Raw genomic sequence first — 20,320 nt, forward strand, 5'->3', positions numbered from 1 at the left:
GCCCTGTTTCATATCTGTTGGAGGGAGAAAACAAACAACCTGCTTAACTATTAGTACATTTTACCCAGTTATATAACACGGTGACCGTATGACAGGGACTATAAAAACTCTGTAAGCATGTCACTGTTGCACTATAATGTCTATAAAACAAACGATAAGGACCATTAAACTATCTCTACTCCACTACAACACACTATAATTACCATTATAATGTTTCTACTCCAGTAAAAACAATACATGGTCCATTATAACATATTTATTTCACTATAATACACCATAATGACCATTAAAGCATCTTTACTCCACTATAATACACCATAATGACCATTATAACATCTTTACTCTATTATAATACACCATAATGACCATTATAGCATCTTTCATCCAATATAATACACCATAATGACCATTAAAACACCTCTACTCCACTATAATACACTATAATGACCATTAAAACACCTCTACTCCACTATAATACACCATAATGACCATTATAGCATCTTTCCTCCAAAATAATACACCATAATGACCATTAAAACACCTTTACTCCACTATAATACACTGTAATGACCATTAAAACACCTCTACTCCACTATAATACACCATAATGACCATTATAGCATCTTTCCTCCAATATAATACACCATAATGACCATTAAAACACCTCTACTCCACTATAATACACTATAATGACCATTAAAACACCTCTACTCCACTATAATACACCATAATGACCATTATAGCATCTTTCCTCCAAAATAATGCACCATAATGACCATTAAAACACCTCTACTCCACTATAATACACCATAATGACCATTATAGCATCTTTCCTCCACTATAATACACCATAATGACCATTAAAACACCTCTATTCCACTGTAATACACTATAATGACCATTAAAACACCTCTACTCCACTATAATACACCATAATGACCATTATAGCATCTTAACTCCACTATAATACACCATAAGGACGTTATGTCCATTATAATGTTGGTGAGTTTTTCCTCGCCACAGTCGCCACCAGCTTGCTCATAGAGGCCATAAATAAAGAACAAAGAACAATGTTAATAATTCTTTCTTACCGCATTATCTGTGTAATGCTGTTTTAAAAACGCAATACAAATAAAAATGAACTGAATTTAAATGATTTGTCAGCGTATACTAGCTGTCAGCAGAACAAATTAAGTCAGACTCAACACTTTTATTTGTTTAATTATAGATCCAAATGAAACCCAATTCTATTTCAAATGTTATACAGGATAGTGATGTAACATTATACGTTACAAGCAAGCCGGTGGAAAAGCTTGAGGCCTCTGCACAAGATCCTCGTAAGCTTCACAACATCTTCTCTTCACTACTCAACCCCCCTGCTGCACCTGCTCCATCCTCCCTGATTGCTAATGACTTTGCCTTCTTCTATGATGAGAAGATTAAGAAAATCTGCCAGACCTTTACTTCCTCCCCAACAACGACTACACAACACAGCCGACAATCCACTAGGTCTCTGTCAAGCTTCTCAACCTTAACAGAAGATGAGATCAGATCAGAAGTCATCCAATCTTGCAATCCCACCACCTGTCCTCTAGATCCAATCCCTTCAACTATGCTTCAAACCATCACACAAGATCTCCTGCTATGTACCAACTACCTTCAAACAAGCAAGGGTCATTCCCATCTTGAAGAAACCTGCTTTGAATCCATCAGACATCAACAACTACAGACCAGTATCACTTCTCTCCTTTCTTTTTAAATCTCTGGAACACACTGTTTTTAACCAATTGTCTGTCAATCTCTCACAGAACAACCGCCATGATTCTAATCAGTCTGGGTTCAAAGCAGCACATTCCACAGAGACAGCACTTTTGGCTGTTTCTGAGAAACTGTATGTTGCTGGGTCAACCAAGTTGTCGTCTGTACTTATCTTCCTGGACCTTTCAGCAGCATTTGACACAGTCAACCACAAGACACTTTTGTCAACCCTCAAGAGCCTTGGTATCTGTGGAACAGCATGGGAATGGTTTGCTTCCTACCTGGAAGGTCGCTTATACCAGGCAACATGGAGGGGATCCACATCTGCCCCATGCAGACTCACCACTGGTGTCCCACAAGGCTCGGTACTTGGTCCCCTCCTTTTCTCCCTCTATACCCACTCCATTGGTGAAGTCATATCCTCACATGGGTTTTCTTATCAATGCTATGCAGATGACACTCAACTTATCTTTTCTTTCCCCTTCCTTTAGATACCACAGCTTCTGCTCGGATATCAGCATGCTTGACAGACATATCTTCATGAATGAGTGCTCACCAACTAAAACTCAACCCCAGCAAAACAGAACTGCTGGTCATCCCAGGTGATTCATCTCCAGGTCAAGATCTCCAAATAACACTTCATGACTCTCTGCTCTCCCCTTTAGCCACTGCTCATAACCTTGGGGTAACTATGGACAATGAACTGTCCTTCTTCCCACATGTCACTAATGTTGCTCGTTCTTGTCAATTTCTTCTCTATAACATCCGAAAGATTCGACTTCAGATTCGCGCAGCTGCACAACTTGTGTTTAATCAGCCCAAGTTCTCCCACACCACCCCACTGCTGCGCTCCCTTCACTGGCTTCCAGTAGCTGCACGTTTTAGATTCAAAACACTGATGCTTGCCTACAAGGCCAAAAATGGACCAGCACCATCTTACCTCAGAGACCTCATCACACCTCGCACTGCACCACGCTGTCTGAGATCCTCCAGCACTGCTCGACTGGTACCACCTTCTCTCTGAATGAGAGGTAAGTACACTTCAAGGCTCTTCTCTGTTCTGGCACCGAGGTGGTGGAATAAACTTCCCTAGCTGTCTGTACAGCATCTTCAAGCGAAGACTGAAGACCTACCTCTTCCTGAAATACTTAAATTAGCACTTTCCGAACTTGTAGAATTCAATGGTTATATTTATATTAAGTTTGTAATCTTGCGTACCAGTGTAGATTTATTAATTACTAGAGACTCAAAGCACTTTTGTACGTCGCTCTGGATAAGGGTGTCTGCTAAATGCTGCAAATGTAAATGTAAATGTAAATTTTATACAGAATAGTGATGTAACGTTATACAGGATAGTGATGTTACGTTATAACGTTATACACGATAGTGATGTTACGTTATAACGTTATACACGATAGTGATGTAACGTTATACAGGATAGTGATGTAACGTTATAACGTTATACAGGATAGTGATGTTACGTTATAACGTTATACAGGATAGTGATGTAACGTTATACAGGATAGGGATGTAACGTTATACAGGATAATGATGTAACGTTACATGTAACATCACTATCGTGTATAACGTTATACAGGATAGCGATGTAACGTTATACAGGATAATGATGTAATGTTATACAGGATAGCGATGTAATGTTATACAGGATAGTGATGTAACGTTATACAGGATAGTGATGTAACGTTATAACTATACAGGATAGTGATGTAACGTTATACAGGATAGTGATGTTACGTTATACAGGATAGTGATGTTACGTTATAACGTTATACAGGATAGTGATGTAACGTTATACAGGATAGTGATGTTACGTTATACAGGATAGTGATGTAACGTTATAACGTTATACAGGATAGTGATGTAACGTTATAACGTTATACAGGATAGTGATGTAACGTTATACAGGATTGTGATGTAACGTTATACAGGATTGTGATGTAACGTTATACAGGATAGTGATGTAACGTTATAAGGTTATACAGGATAGTGATGTAACGTTATAAGGTTATACAGGATAGTGATGTAACGTTATACAGGATTGTGATGTAACGTTATACAGGATAGTGATGTAACGTTATACAGGATAGTGATGTAACTTTATACAGGATAGTAATGTAACGTTATACAGGATTGTGATGTAACGTTAAACAGGATAGTGATGTAACGTTATACAGGATAGTGATGTAACGTTATACAGGATAGTGATGTAACTTTATACAGGATAGTAATGTAACGTTATACAGGATAGTGATGTAACTTTATACAGGATAGTGATGTAACTTTATACAGGATAGTAATGTAACGTTATACAGGATAGTGATGTAACTTTATACAGGATAGTAATGTAACGTTATACAGGATTGTGATGTAACGTTAAACAGGATAGTGATGTAACGTTATACAGGATAGTAATGTAACGTTATACAGGATTGTGATGTAACGTTATACAGGATAGTGATGTAACTTTATACAGGATAGTGATGTAACGTTATACAGGATAGTGATGTAACTTTATACAGGATAGTAATGTAACGTTATACAGGATTGTGATGTAACGTTAAACAGGATAGTGATGTAACGTTATACAGGATAGTGATGTAACGTTATACAGGATTGTGATGTAATGTTATACAGGATAGTGATATAACATTATACAGGATAGTGATGTAACGTTATACAGGATAGTGATGTAACGTTATACAGGATTGTGATGTAATGTTATACAGGATAGTGATATAACATTATACAGGATAGTGATGTAACCCACTAAAGTTGTGATGTAACAAAGTAAAGTTGCAGCATTATGCAGAATCCAGCTCGGATGTAGAAGCTCCATCTTTTCTGCTCTGCTGATGATATTCAAGTCATGCAGGATTCACTACTCCACAGGAACGAATCCTCTTCATATTCCTGGTTATTCCAGTCCAGGATAGGAGGCTTTTTTTAAACACAAAAATAAAAATAAAAAATTATAACGGAGTCTCCAAGACCCCCAACACAACCCGAGGGCAAGTGTGTGTCAGGACAGACATGTCTGAATTTGGTTAACGAGGTTGTGTGTAAGTGCAGCCGGGGGACAACAGATTACGATGTAAGATTAAGAGACAAATGGGGTTTGATGGATTGAAGATGAAAACATCCACACACGCGCACACACACACACACACACACACACACACACACACACACACACACACACACACACACACACAGAAACTCACACACAGAAACACCGCAGGTATATGTCTCCTAATTAGACCCGTAGAAGGTGACGGAACAAATGAATGAATGAGTGTGTGTTTGTAGAGGTTGCATTTGAGTGTGTGTGTATATGAGTGTATGTGTGGGAGGTGGAGCTCTCTCTCTCTCTCTCTCTCTCTCTCTCTCCCCTCGAATCTATAAATGCAGCCCATCTCGGATCTGAAAGCTCACACTCTCAGGTTTCTCTTACGCACAAACGCTGGACGATTATTAGAATTTAAATTTTTTAGAAAGACACAAACAAACACACAAACAAACAAACAAACAAACAAACAAACAAACAAACAAACAAATAAACAAACAAGCACACAGCCCACCAGGCGAGACCCTGATCCTCGGCAGCGCTGCTCTTCAGGTGAGTGGGAGAGTTTATCTGCTTCTGCACACTTCTCTAATAATCAGGGTGTTCGGGTGGGACGCGGCTCCTGCGTGCCGCCTCGGGAAGCCGCATACACGCGCACTACGTAGTGTGTAGAGACAATTAGTGCGCATTGACGTCCGCATGTGTAGTCCAGAGATAAGTGCACTTAAGTATTCAATTAAATCATTTTACACCCCGGAACATGGCGCTAGACAGCACTATACACCACTATATATATATATATATATATATATATATATATATATATATATATATATATATATATATATATATATACTGTCATATAGTAATAAAATATTATATAAATGTTCCTTTTTAATCATTTTTTAAATCTTTTTCTTATTTGCCAGCTGTGGACGAATTACACAAAGCATGTATTTGAGTTAAAGTAGATCCATTCAGTAAAATGTGACTCCAGTTAAAGTAAAAGTGTCCCTTTAAACTTTCATCTGAATAAAAGTGCAAACGTTTTTGCCTTCAAATGTACATAAGTATCAAAATTACTATGATTTATTATAACTATAATGTTCCTATTATCATTTTTATCACAAGATTATTTACTTGATCACCTCAGTTTATGTGTAAAGACTCGAATGTGACTTTCAGCACACTGATCTATTAATAGAATGATAATAATGACTCAAACACTGATTGATTTCTATTATAATCATCATGTCAAGTCAAGTTTATTTCTAGCTGCTGTTCATGATATTAACAGCACAAGTTGATAATGTGATGTGATCAGATGTTCTGGAGCACAAGGTTATGATGTGATGTGTGTTATGTGTAGAACTCGCTAAAAACATACATCTTTAATCTGCACTTAAACTGGGTGAGTGTGTCTGAGCCCCGAACATTGTCAGGAAGACTATTCCAGAGTTTAGGAGCTAAATGTGAGAATGTTCTACCACCTTTAGTGGACTTTGCCATTCTAGGAACTACTAGAAGTCCAGAGTTTTGAGATCTCAGAGAGCGTGACGGATTGTAGCGTGTTAGAAGACTGGAGAGATACATGGAGATAAACCATTTAGTGTTTTGTAGGTAAAAAGCAGTAGTTTGTAGTGGATTTGAAGATTAACAGGAAGCCAGTGTAGGCATGAGAAGATTGGGGTTATATGGTGATATTTTCTCGACCTTGTAAGAACTCTGACTGCTGCATTCTGAACTAACTGTAGCTTGTTTATTAATGATGCAGGACATCCACCTAGTAATGCATTACAGTAGTCCAGTCTGGAGGTCATGAATGCATGGATGAGCTTCTCTGCATCAGATATAAACAACATGTTTCTTAGCTTAGCAATATGTCTAAGGTGGAAGAAGCTGTTTTTGTAACATGATTGATATGATTTTTAAAATACAAGTTGCTTTAAAATAACTACTGTTGAACTAGTAGTTACAGAACATCCGGTTGAGATGCTGGAGCTTCTGTTTACTGGTTTTTGGGCCAATGAGCAAAATCTCCGTCTTATCAGAATTTAATAATAGCAAGTTATGAGTGCTCCTGGCTACGCTTCTATGGAAGCAATCAGTTAAGTGTATCCTTTTGCTACACTCTCTTCTCAAGTTCTCAATGTGTGTGCATGTTTAGACCAATAAAAGACGTTCTATTTTACTCCCGAATTATAAGGATCCCATACCTTATAATAGTATTTCCCAACGGAAGCATGTATATTGTGAAATACAGGGGTCCTAAAACTGAACCTTGTGGCACCCCATAATTTACTTGCATTAACCTGGATAGCTCTCCATTTAAATCTACAAAATGATAACGATCAGAACCCAAAACCATGAACCCAAAACCTTTTTTTCAACTACTTAAAAATTATCGTGTAAATGAGGTCACGTGTGTGGTGGTGAGTTCGAGTCTGGAGTTTCTTCATCATTTATTCCTCTCTAAATGTTCTGCTTGATGTTGAACTGATGCTGAACTGTATGTTGGTGATCAGTAGATTCATCAAGCGCCGATCAGAACACGTGTAAAACAGAGCATGCGCTCGATCCTGATTGGTGACTTGCTGCGTGTTTCACCAGTTACGTTTTTATTCTCATTAATAAAAAGAAACGACTGATTTCACTAATGTAGTTGAGAAAAAAAGTAAGAAATTTTACTTTGAAATGTAGTGAAGTTACAGTAAAAATCTCTCTGAATAGAAACACTTCAGTAAAGAACAGAAACGTGAAAAAACTAATTAAGATCAGGAATGAATTACATTTACGTCATTACTGTAAATTACATCATTAAGGTCATCTAAGTAAATGAGTTTAGTTTTTTAGTAATGTTTTATTCAGTGTTTTGTTAAAGTGTTTCTTTACTTCTTGTTTATCGTTTGTTTTATTCATGTCAGTAATAATTCACTTTACACATATGCATTTGCTAGCAAACTTTTTTTTTTACTTAGCTAACGCTATCAGGATGAACCTGAGGACCCTTAGAGTGTGGGAACTAAAGAGCTTCTACATTAGAGTCCACTTGAGTCCACTTACTTACTTCTTTAATGATGTTATAGTCATCTACTCATCAAGTTTAGTTTCTTTGTAATGTTTTTGGTAGTAATGTCTAAGTAGTGTTTTTTAAAGTGTTTATTTCTTCATTTCGTTCATTTTATTTGTCAGTAATAATTTACTTTAACAATGTCAGGATGAGCAGTAAACAAGCCAAAATATCTTTAGCTGGTTGCTGTGAATATATTGTGGAAAAACTTTGATATTTGTTGGACAAAGGTGAATAAAAAGTGTGGGAATGAGTTCTACGCTAGAGCCCACTTGAGTCCACTTCCTTACTTCCTGAATGTAAATAGCGTTAAAGTCATCTAAATAAATTAGTTTTGTTTCTTATTAATGTTTTATACAGTGTTTTTTAAAGTGTTTTTTTTATAGCAACATATTGTGCAGAGATTTTTATATTTAATGAATAAACATGAATTGAAAATGTTTTGAACATCGTTAAATTGTTGTTAGCATTCGGTCATCAGTTCTACAAATCTGAGTAATGTTGGAGGGCAGAGGAAAATAAAACAGATAAACTAAGCTTTATTTTATTTTTACTAAAAGTCAAAACTCAAATCTGACATTTCTCTAAACCTTTTAGTGATTTTAGGAATAAATTGATTGCAAATCAAATCTGAACTGATCTAATTTGTTTTTACTAACGATGTTCAAGATTCTCCAGAGAAAGGGAGGGATTGATGGATTGATGGATGGATAGATAGATTAGGCTTAAACAACAAAACGGCTAATTTATGGATTTTTCCTGGGTTTTTCCCGGTTTCACGAACTTCAAGCCAAAAAACTGAATCCCATAACATTAGACCAATTAAATTTCCGAACGGAAACGAAAAAACGCACCTCACCTGTGTTCTGAGCTGCACGGCTTCGGGAGAAAAAAGTTTTTTTTAAACAAAAGATAAACTCTCGAGAGAAATATTTGTGAAAGGAAGGAGGAAGACAGTGAACAATGACTTTCTTGGTCGGCTACTGTTTAGATACAAGCCGTTGTAACGCGTTGAGTCTGGGTGAAGGGAGAGCTCGCTAACTCCAGTTACAACAGAAATCATATAAGCACAGACAGATTTCCAAAACTCGTGCTTTTTTAATTTTCTTGGCAACAGCGTTATGGGTTAGTCAAAGAAACTTAGAAATGAGCATCAGAAAATAATAAGGACATAATCCTCAGTCTCCACACACGCAGTAATACTGGAAAAATGCAGTGCAGGCTATTCCCAAAATACCGCTCTGCTCTTAAAGGAAGCGCAACATATTTCACCCGTTACACCATGTTACAGACACTGTCTTTCATTAAAGCCTGTGTAAAGTACATTAGTGTAGACACTCTTATAGACAGGTGCGGCTTATTTATGTTAAAAATACAAATATTTGTAAAATTCAGTGGGTGCGGAAATTACGGTAGATAGAAGCCAGTAAGCCAGTTGAAGTAAGCAAGAAAGAAATAAAGGCCAGTTTGGGTGGGAAATATAGAAAGAAAGAAAATAAAGAAGGAAAGTAGACGGAGAGATGGACAGCTTGTTTCACGGGAAAAAAAAAGGGCTAATAATGATGTGTGGGAGGAATAAAAAGAACGAAGGTCATTAAGAAATAATGGAAACTGAGGTTCAGGAAGAACAGAAAAAAGAAAATGTAAAGAAAAAAATAAAGGAATTGATGATGATCAGGATGAATAAGATGATGATGTTGTTAAGAGAATGAGGATGAAGTGGTGAAAGATAGAGATAATAAAGGAAGTGAAGTAAAAAAAAAACAAATTAAATCTACAGCGTTGTCTTTAATTTAGTGCCAAGCTGACATCCTGACTGCTCTGAAAGCATCTGCTGCTGTGATTATACTATCACACACACACACACACACACACACACACACACACACACACACACACACACACACACACAGTGTGGGTGGGTGTCAATAAAACATTCAGTGCTGGTACATGGTCACAGAGGGATGAGAGAAAAGAGAGAGAGTGTTAGAAGGATGTCGAGAGAGTGATGGAGAGAGTGATGGAGAGAAAGAGAGAGAGAGAGAATTTTCTATAAAAGTCAGACTGAAGCGCTAAGCCTGTCTGATGTCTGTCTGTCTAAGTCTGATGTCGCTCGTTCCCCCCACACTACACTTACAAGTTTATTAGAAACGATTTTAATCAGTGATTGTGATTGTCAGAAATGGCGGTGATCAGCGGTTGGTTGTTAGAAATTATGGTGATTACTGATTGGTTGTTGGGATCGGTTGTCAGAAACACAGTTGATCAGTGATTAGTTGTTGTGATTGTAATTGATTGTCAGAAATGAGGGTAATCAGTGATTAGTTGTCAGAAATGATGGTGATCAGTGATTGGCTGTTGGTGGTCAGTAATTGAAAGGTGTCTGCTAAATGCCACAAATGTAAATGTAAATGATTGGTTGCAATCTAACAGCAAAGTTGGTGACAGATACAACCTAACACTAGTAAGAGTGTTACTATGGGAACAGTGAGAGCGTTTACTAAGTCGCCGTTTTTGCTTCGACACAAAAGACGCACCAAAAGCAGCATTAAGCAACATAAATGAACGAGGGATTTTCCTGCCTCCAATGTCTTCATTAAAATCTAAGCCAGCTTGTGAAAGTTTTTTTGTGATGTGTGCATGTGTGTGTGTGTGTGTGTGTGTGTGTGTGTGTGTGTAATGAGGAGCAGAAACGAGGACGCTTCAGTGTTGTACAGTATAACGGATAACACACAGCCTGCTGAGCTGAGGGACACACACTCGTGAGTAATGAAGACCTTGTGGAAGAAATACAGAGCTGTAGAAGGAGAGGTGGAGAGGTGGAGTGGAACGATGGAGGCTGTGGGTTTCTCTGAGGAACATGCGTTCAGCGAGCCATGTCCGTCCCTCTGTCTATCTGACTCACCGCTCCATGCCAGGTTGAATCCCCTGTGTGGGTGGCTGCTAATTCCATCCTGCCTTTGAACTTGGTCTGGGCTTCAGGCTTCACTACGCCTTGTTAACTTCAGCCTCGAAAACCTGACAGACCTGAAGAAAAAAATGAGAACTGCAGGCCTTTTTCTCATTCATTTATTTTCTTCGTACTCGTTAAAAAATAATGATGAAATAAAATGTCATAACAGTAGAACTGGGTCGGGACCCACGAGATCCACACCACACCGAAGCCTTCGCTTTTTTATGTATTGATTTATTCGTTTGTTTATTAATTTCTTATTTATGTGTCACAATCTCGTTTATGAGTCAAGAAAGTTAACCTTTCTAACTCAGTGCTGTCAAGTCCTGGACTCTGATGAGTCTAAAGGTTATTAGGGTACATGTTGGTGGATGCAAGACAGACATGAGAAGTATTATGGGGTGCCCTCATAGCTACAGGACTAAGGCACAAATGCTGTACTAGGGTATAACATAGAGTTCGACCAATTTATCGGTATTGCTGATTGATCGGCACCAATAGTTGATTGTGGGAACTATTGGCTATCGGCAAATATCCATACGGATAGTTTTTTCGGGTTGCGCCCTTTGCTGGAGCAGTTGAGAAGGTCTAAAGGCGAGTCATTGACACCACGCGCTGTTTGATTTTACAAAAGAGGCTGCATGCTGCACAGCGAATGATATATCATTTTTTTCTAATGTAATAGTTATATAATTATATTTATGAAGGAATATATTCATATTTATTTCATTTAGCACATTTCCATAATTTTGTGCTATTACATTTTTAATTTTTATATTTAAGGTCAGAACTATTTTACATGGAGTGTTATGTTTATTATTTTTTTATCCATTATCCATTTTAAAAACTTTTAATTGTTTAATCAGTTTTCGGCAAAAACTATTTAACCTAGCTATCGATATAAACACCCCTTTTTAATCCTAAATTACCTTCAATTAAGACAGAAGACAGTCAAATTAACTATCCTGAGTCCCCATATCAAAACAGGAAAGAAATCCACACCTATCATGGCAGCTACACTCTTATCACCACCACCCCAACTCAATTTAATACATTTGTATTTTAAGCTCACTTTTAACAATGTTCCTCAACACCAAATTCCAATTCATTAGAGTTCCATAATTGTTACTGGTTAAATGCAAACTGTGGTTGTAAGTCATTGTAGCCGACTGTTGATATTAATTTTAGTCTAAATCTATCTTTCTTGAGTTGCTTAATAACTTCATGGATCTTCAGGCTGTTTATGTGGAACTATCTTAACACAAAGTGGTCTCCAGTTGAGAAGAAATTCTTCCAGAAGTATCAGGCAGATCGGAAGAGAGGAAAGGGACAGGATCTCAACAGTGATAATTTACAACTTAGGGACTCAATTCAGCACCAAGGACAGAGCAAACTCTTGAGTCATTTTACTTCTATGGCATTTGGCAGATGTTCTTATCCTAAGCGATGCACATTTGTCTCATTTATACAACTAAGCAACCATAGGGTTAAGGGCCTTGCTCAGGGGTCCAGGAGTAGGAGTTTGGTGAGGCCAGGATTTGAAATCATAACCTTCTGAGCCAAATGCTATACTCACTAAGCTCAGAAGCTGGAACAGGTGTTGGTCAAAAGCAGAATACGTACACAACAGCAGAGCACTGCGAGCCTTGACAACACAACCTGTTGATGTGGCTGCAGACAGTTGTCCCATTATGACAAAATATCTTGAAGAGGTAATCATGGAGCCACTGGGCTGGAGATCAGTAAAGTCTGGGCTGGAATCTGGAACAGTGATCCCCCACCATTTAGACATATCAACGGAGCATGTATACAAAACAACCCCAGAATACTCACCGGTTTTGACAAACACTGACAGCTTTAGTTTCCATAGCAACAACCCTTCAGACAAGGGCGTAAGGAATAATAAAAGCCGGGAAAACAATACGGCTTTGCCTCCATCTGTTGCAAAGCTTTGACACTGGAGACTCCTTCACTCAGTGTTCCTGCAGAAAGAAACGTCACCATATGAATAAAAAATAGGTTTTATTAACTTCCTGTAGACAAATGTTCCTGTTAGAGCCACTGTTTGCTGTTTACTTTCAAAGTTAAATGTCAGTTGGAATTAAAAAGTTAGCTCGTTTATATCACAGAAAAAAATAAAAATAAAATAAAACTCTGAATTAATTTCTCCACCTGTCTCACAACACAGCAAGTGACCTTTGTGTGAGTTCTTAAAGGCAAAAACATAAAAACATGAACGGAATTCAACAGACGTGCTGTAAATAGAATTGCGAGAAAGCATGCTGAGGCCCTGGATACTGAGATGGTGAGATGCTGGACAGTAAAATGGTGAGATGCTGGACACAGATTGTGAGATGCTGGACGATGAGATCATGAAATGCTGGACACTGAGATGATGGACACTGAGATGGTGAGATGCTGGACACTGAGATGGTGAGAGACTGGACAGCAAAATGGTGAGATGCTGGACACATATTGTGAGATGCTGGACACTGAGATTGTGAGATGCTGGACACCAAGATGCTGAGTCAAAATTTATACATATAAGGAGAATCAAATCAAGAAATCCTATTAAAAGTAGAAATTTTGTGTGTGTGTGTGTGTTAGATTAAATAGAACACACATTCATCACAGTTACACGCATTTCCACATGATTCCTCTCAGCACTCGATTTTAAACCTCGAACATGTCAGACATTTGGGGATAAAAGAAGGTTCCTCTGGTTCTCCATTAAACGAGAAACCAGGCAGAGTGTGTGAGTCAGATGCTTTGCATTTTATCTTCTGATTGTTGCAATTTGAAAATGTCAAACATCTGAATCAAACCTTACGTTTACTCCATAAAGCCCAAGGAACAAGTAAAGTCAGTCACTGATGTAGGTGAGAAGGTGAGGAGGTCTGGGGTGCTGTCAGCATTTACATTCATCCCAGTGGTACTCAATAGGGTTGAAGCGCTATAGCAGGAGATATTCCACTCCATCCAATGGGCATGGTTTGTGTCTCCTAGTTCAAATAAAGGTAAAATGTAATGCTCCTGCATCCAAATACAAACTATACAACTGTGTACCTCCAAGTTTGTGGGAACATTTTAGGGAAGAACCACATCTGGGTGGAAACGTCAGGTGTCCAAAAACTTTTGTCCAGTGTGAATAGTGGATTGTGATTGGCTGGAAGGCGTTCAGGAGTGAATAGTGGATTGTGATTGGCTGGAAGGTGTTCAGGTGTAAATAGTGGATTGTGATTGGCTGGAAGGAGTTCAGGTGTGAATAGTGGATTGTGATTGGCTGGAAGGTGTTCAGGTGTAAATAGTGGATTGTGATTGGCTGGAAGGTGTTCAGGTGTAAATAGTGGATTGTGATTGGCTGGAAGGTGTTCAGGTGTAAATAGTGGATTGTGATTGGCTGGAAGGAGTTCAGGTGTAAATAGTGGATTGTGATTGGCTGGAAGGTGTTCAGGTGTAAATAGTGGATTGTGATTGGCTGGAAGGTGTTCAGGTGTAAATAGTGGATTGTGATTGGCTGGAAGGTGTTCAGGTGTAAATAGTGGATTGTGATTGGCTGGAAGGTGTTCAGGTGTAAATAGTGGATTGTGATTGGCTGGAAGGTGTTCAGGTGTAAATAGTGGATTGTGATTAGCTGGAAGGAGTTCAGGTGTAAATAGTGGATTGTGATTGGCTGGAAGGAGTTCAGGAGTGAATAGTGGATTTTGATTGGCTGGGAGCTTATTTGGGGAGTTTTGCATGTGGTGGAACTTCTACAGTGAATACTGGGATTTTGATAAACGGCCTCAGGCACAAGATGAATTTGGAGAAAAGAAAATGAGAAACAGGGCAGTCAGTTTTGCTCTGCAAACATCAATAACAGCTTGAACTCCTCAATTCTAGGAAGTGACCATGGTATAAGGTGATAATCCACAGCTTGGTGTGAGACCTTACACCATTATAATGCCTTCAAAATGTTCTTCACCTCCACAGTGTGCACCAACATCCTGTAACACCTCACACCTACCGTACACCTGGATTATCAACTTATATATAAATATATAAAAGTAAAAGAGATAACTTTACATCAAAGTGTTTCTCACATACACACACACACACACACACACACACACACACACACACACACACACATTGCACTTGAACTGTAATTATATATTCTGATTGTGTTTTCAGTAACAGCAGGTGATCTGCCTGAGGGGGTCAGGGGTGGGGGGTTGGGGGTCTGTGGGGGGTTGGTGTTGTACATCTCATGGTCGTGTTCTGAATGCTGAAATATTAATGTCTCGTTTTTATTTCCTTTCATCATTAACACATTGGTGGGAATAAAAACCTTCAGAAATTCCTCTCAATCCTTCTGTGAGAGTCGACAGACAAAAATAGTAAGTGAGTTTGTGTAGGACTCATCAGGGATTAGAGACGTGTGTGTGTGTCTGTGTGTGTGTGTGTGTGTGTGTGTGTGTGTGTGTGCATGTATGTTTTGTGTGTGTGTGTGTGTGTGTGTGTGTGTGTGTGTGTGTGTGTGTGTGTGTGAAAGCATCAGCTTATACAGCAGGCCTAAGGTCCTTAGCCCTTTTCTCCCACGTCTCCATTTCCATTTCACATTCTCTCCTACACAATTCCACTCTTTCGCTCTGTCACTCTCTCTCTCTCTCTCTCTCTCTCTCTCTCTCTTACCTCTCTCTCTCTCTGTATGTAAGAGTGGGTGTATGTGTGTGTGTGTGTGTATGTGAGTGTATGTAAAAGTGTGTGTATATTTAGGAGTGTGTGTGTGTGTGTGTGTGTGTGTGTGTGTGTGTGTGTGTGTGTGTGTGTGTGTGTGTGTGGTTCCGTTCTTTGGCATCACAGCAACCTCACAGCTACCAAACTTTTGCCCCAACCCAAATATTGTTTTGCCCATCCCCAATCATTTCATAATTTCATGATTTCTCCCCAGTGGATGTGATTTAGGAAGAATTAAGCTGTTAATAAAATACTGTATTAATAATAATAATAATAATAATAATAATAATAATAATAATAATAATAAGTTGTTACATGTTATATATTATATTATTTAGAGACTGTTTTCTTTCTGAACTCCATAAGTCACTTTCTTTTACTTTCACTATCAGCTGCTGCTACAGACTGAAAATCACAATCAGAATATCCAACAACAGCTCAGAAAAAGTGTGTTTTACTGCCAGATTCTGGATTTCTGTAACGGTGTTTATATGTACATACAGTATAAGGTGATAAACAGTACAAGGTGATAATCCAGATGTAGGTGTGAGGTGAGTAAAGGATGTTGGTGCACGATGAGGAGGTGAAGAACATCCTGAGGTGAAGCGGAGAACATTATAACGGTGTAAGGTCTCACACCTCGCTGTGGATTATTATCTTATTCCATGATCACGTTCCAGCATCGAGGAGTTCAAGCTGTTATTGATGTTTGCAGAGCGAAACTGACTGTAAGGATTTATGAGAATTATGAGTTAATACCAATAAATATATAATAAATACATAAATAATAAAGAAATAAATCAACAACAATAATAAAAAAACTATAAATATATGAGTAATATTAATAATGATTGAAGTAATGATTAAAAACATAAATAAATGAATAATCAACACATAATAAAGAAATGAAGACAATAATAATAATAACAATAATAATAATACAAATAACCTATAAATATATTATTATTATTATTATTAATAAGTAATAAAAAATCTAAATATAAAAACTAATAATAGCAGTAATATTATTCATAATATAATAAAAAAACGATAAAAAATACATAAATAAATAATAATTGTTAAGAACAAAGAGATAAATAGATACATTAATAATAACAACAATAATAATAAATACAGAATTAATGATAAACAAACAAACAAATAAATAAATAATTTTATAATCAGCTGCATGTTGTGCTTCTACACCCCATCTGCTCACAGCTTAGCAGATGGGGTGTAGAACCATAAGATCCAGATGATCGCTTCATGAAACAGAGCTTTGATCTTCTCTAAACATCTGTAAGCGAAGCTGTTTGTTTATCATCCCCAGCTAATGAGCGGAATCAGCGAGAATCACAGCGTCTCCTCAGCTTAATTATCAGCTTTTGATTCTGAAGTGTGATCTATAAAATGAACCTTTAATGATCTTCTTCTGTACACACCACCTTCTTCTCCACACAGTTCTCCATAACTTCCAGCCAATCAGAATCCAGAACCCGTGAGCGCTCTCATGTAACAGTCACGTTGCCTTTCTGAACCATGTTTGCTTTCATTCCCCAGAATTCTGAGCTTGTCCATGTGACCCGCTCCGTGGCGTAACGAGTCCATCAAGCTATGGAGATCTGAAGAGAGGAACTGGTGTGTGCAAGAAGCCCTGAGTGCATCTTAGAGCTCCGTCATCCTCCTGATGAATTATTCCTTTTGAGAAAAGGCCGGTAAGCAGCGTCAGGCAAAACTTACTGCACAAAGCTTCTTTTCTAAACGGATCAAAATCTGGGTCAGACCTTGGACTTCGCAGCTCTAACGCATGTCTGGCCTGGAGGACACCAGGAACATATGACCACACTCATGTCATATCATCTCACAGCAACAGTATGAGGAACATCATGGAGAACAAATAAATAAATTAAAACATTATTTGGCCAAATGTTTGTGGACCCCTGAATATATGAACATCCCAATTGCTCTTATAATGAGCTCCACTCTTCTGAGAAGAAGTTCCTCTAGATTTTGTAAAGATTTATAGATTTATTAATCCATAATGTTGATAGTAAAGTCAGGTACTGATGTAGGTGAGAAGGTAAGGAGGCTTCCGGAGTCAGTGTTCACATTCATCCCAAAGATGTTTAATAGGTTTGGAGCTCTATAGAAGGAGATCTTCCACTTCAACCCATGGAAAGCAGATCTTCATGGAGCTGCATTATGCACTGTGTGTTATGCTGTTGCAGGTTTGGGTCTCCTGGTTCAAGTGAAGGAAAATTTTATGCTCCTGCATTATAAGACGTCCGATACAATTGTGTGCCTCTGAGTTTGTGGGAACAGTTTGGGGAAGAAGCACATGGGTGGGAAAGTCAGGCGTCCCAATACTTTTGGTCTGAGAGTTAATAGTAGTACCTCGTTCACATCATGATTTTATTCCCCAGTTGTTGCAGTTTTGGAATAAATTTGATTAAATACTAATATTGGAATATAAAATATTACATATTTACAATTTCAACATTAATTTATATTCCTTATGGGAAATTCCTAGTGGGAAGTCGTATTAGAGAAAGAGAGGAAAAGAAGAAAGTGAGGGATAGGGGGATGAAATAGATGTGGAGAAATACAGAGAGGAGGGGAAAAAAGAAAGGGAAGAAAAATAGACTGAAAAAGGAGAGGAGAAGAAAATGAAAGAGAGAACGAAGAGGGGAAAAAGAACTAGAGGGGGAAGAGCAAGAGAGAGTGGAGAGAGAGATGAGAAGAAAGTGAGGGAGAGATAAGGAAGAAGTAAAAAGGGAGAAATACAGAGAGGAGGGGAAATGATTGAGAGACGAAAAGAAAGAGGGAGGGAGCTTTGTGGTTTCTCAGTTGTGGTGAGGAATCCAGTGTTTATCACTGCTATAACATCTGAGAGAACAGGAACCGACTCATTTCACGAGATGTTCCACAACCATTAATTTAACAAGAAGTATAAAAAAATGCAATATGTAGCAGATTTCTGAGGTATAAGACAAATAAAATACTCAGGAGCAGCAGGAAGTGATTATGAATTAATTGGAACTCAGAGCTTCTCGGTTTATAAGCTCCTCCCAGAAATGTTCCTCCATAAAATGCTCCTCAATGAACAAAGCAAAGAACCTGTAATTGTTCTAAATTTGGTAACTGTGTATCAGACCTTCATGGCTTGTTTCTAAGATGATCTCCTTCTGTTCATACACAGATGATGCCACGTCCACCAAGCCACTGACTCGCTGAAAGCTTCGGAAAAATTTGAAAAAAAAGATGAACATCTCCAGGACCACCACGATCAGCCCCTCTGTGTGGAGCATCACAGCTAACTCCGATAGAGAGGTCTTTTCCTGGAACATCTCCGAAGCCCCACCAAATCGGACAAAATCCAAAGTCTGTGAGCAGCTGAACATCACCCCGGAGGTTTTCCTCATTCTGGGCATCATTAGCTTGTTGGAGAACATCCTGGTCATCTGTGCCATAGTGAAGAACAAGAACCTGCACTCTCCCATGTACTTCTTCGTGTGTAGTCTGGCCGTGGCAGACATGTTGGTGAGCGTGTCAAACGCGTGGGAGACCATCGTCATCTACCTGCTCAGCAACCAACAGCTGGTGGCTGAAGACCACATCATCAGACAAATCGACAATGTGTTCGACTCTATGATCTGCATCTCGGTGGTGGCGTCCATGTGCAGCCTCCTGGCCATCGCTGTGGACCGCTACGTCACCACGTTCTACGCGCTGCGCTATCACAACATCATGACGGTCAAGCGCGCGTCGCTGATCATCAGTGGGATCTGGACCTTCTGCACGGGATGCGGCATCGTGTTCATCATCTACTCCGACAGCACGCTGGTGGTCGTGTGCCTGGTGTCCATGTTCTTCATCATGCTGGCCCTCATGGCCTCACTCTACACGCACATGTTCATGCTAGCTCGCTCGCACGTCAAGCGCATCGCCGCCCTGCCCGGCTACAACTCCATCCACCAGAGGACTAACATGAAAGCGGCTGTCACGCTCACCATCCTGCTCGGGATCTTCATCGTGTGCTGGGCACCATTCTTCCTCCACCTCATCCTCATGATTTCCTGCCCGAGGAACCTGTACTGCATGTGCTTTATGTCCCACTTCAACATGTACCTCATCCTGATCATGTGCAACTCGGTCGTCGACCCGCTCATCTACGCCTTCAGGAGCCAGGAGATGCGCAAGACACTCAAGGAGATCATCTGCTGCTACAGCCTGAGGAATGTCCTGAGATGGTCGAACTGAATCTGTGTGTGTGTGTGTGTGTGTGTGTGTGTGTGTGTGTGTGTGTGTGTGTGTCATCCAGCTAGCTGTAGGCATTGTAGTGTAAATATGTTATAATACAGTTCAGTTGTGTTGTGCTCACTTGTACCGATGGTTCTCGAGTTACAATTTGATTTGAGTAAATATCATGAGAAAGGATCACGAGAAAATTAAGTTGTGATTACGAGAAAACAATAAAAAAAAAGGCCTTAGGACTTCTATTTTCCCCCAAAGTTCTTGTCTCTGTCTTTTACCAGACACTAAAACAGGCTCCGGCCTCCACTCACGACCCAACGCTCGTCCACACACCACATACACACACACTGCATCTGGAAGGTTTTCACAGAGCTTCACTTTTTCAACATTTTGTTATTTTACAGTTTTATTCCAAAATGGATTAAATTCATTATTTTACTCAAAATTCTACAAACAAAACCCCATAATGACAATGTGAAAG

General features: G+C 38.9%; 1 protein-coding gene across 1 annotated transcript; it reads left to right on the top strand.

Annotated features, from left to right (window-relative positions):
* Positions 1-5,251: 5,251 nt before the first annotated feature.
* On the top strand, positions 5,252-20,078 carry mc5ra (melanocortin 5a receptor). Its single transcript, XM_046835014.1, has 3 exons — positions 5,252-5,395; positions 17,146-17,300; positions 18,781-20,078. Exon 3 carries the CDS (start codon positions 18,847-18,849, stop codon positions 19,843-19,845), a length of 999 nt encoding a protein of 332 aa, XP_046690970.1. The 5' UTR covers positions 5,252-5,395; positions 17,146-17,300; positions 18,781-18,846; the 3' UTR covers positions 19,846-20,078.
* Positions 20,079-20,320: the final 242 nt, after the last annotated feature.

This window comes from Silurus meridionalis, chromosome 22 (genome assembly GCF_014805685.1).
Source record: "Silurus meridionalis isolate SWU-2019-XX chromosome 22, ASM1480568v1, whole genome shotgun sequence".
Taxonomy (NCBI): Eukaryota; Metazoa; Chordata; class Actinopteri; order Siluriformes; family Siluridae; genus Silurus; species Silurus meridionalis.

Excerpts from the sequence above, each read along its gene's own strand:
- mc5ra (XM_046835014.1), top strand. The coding sequence starts at position 18,847 with ATGAACATCTCCAGGACCACCACGATCAGCCCCTCTGTGTGGAGCATC.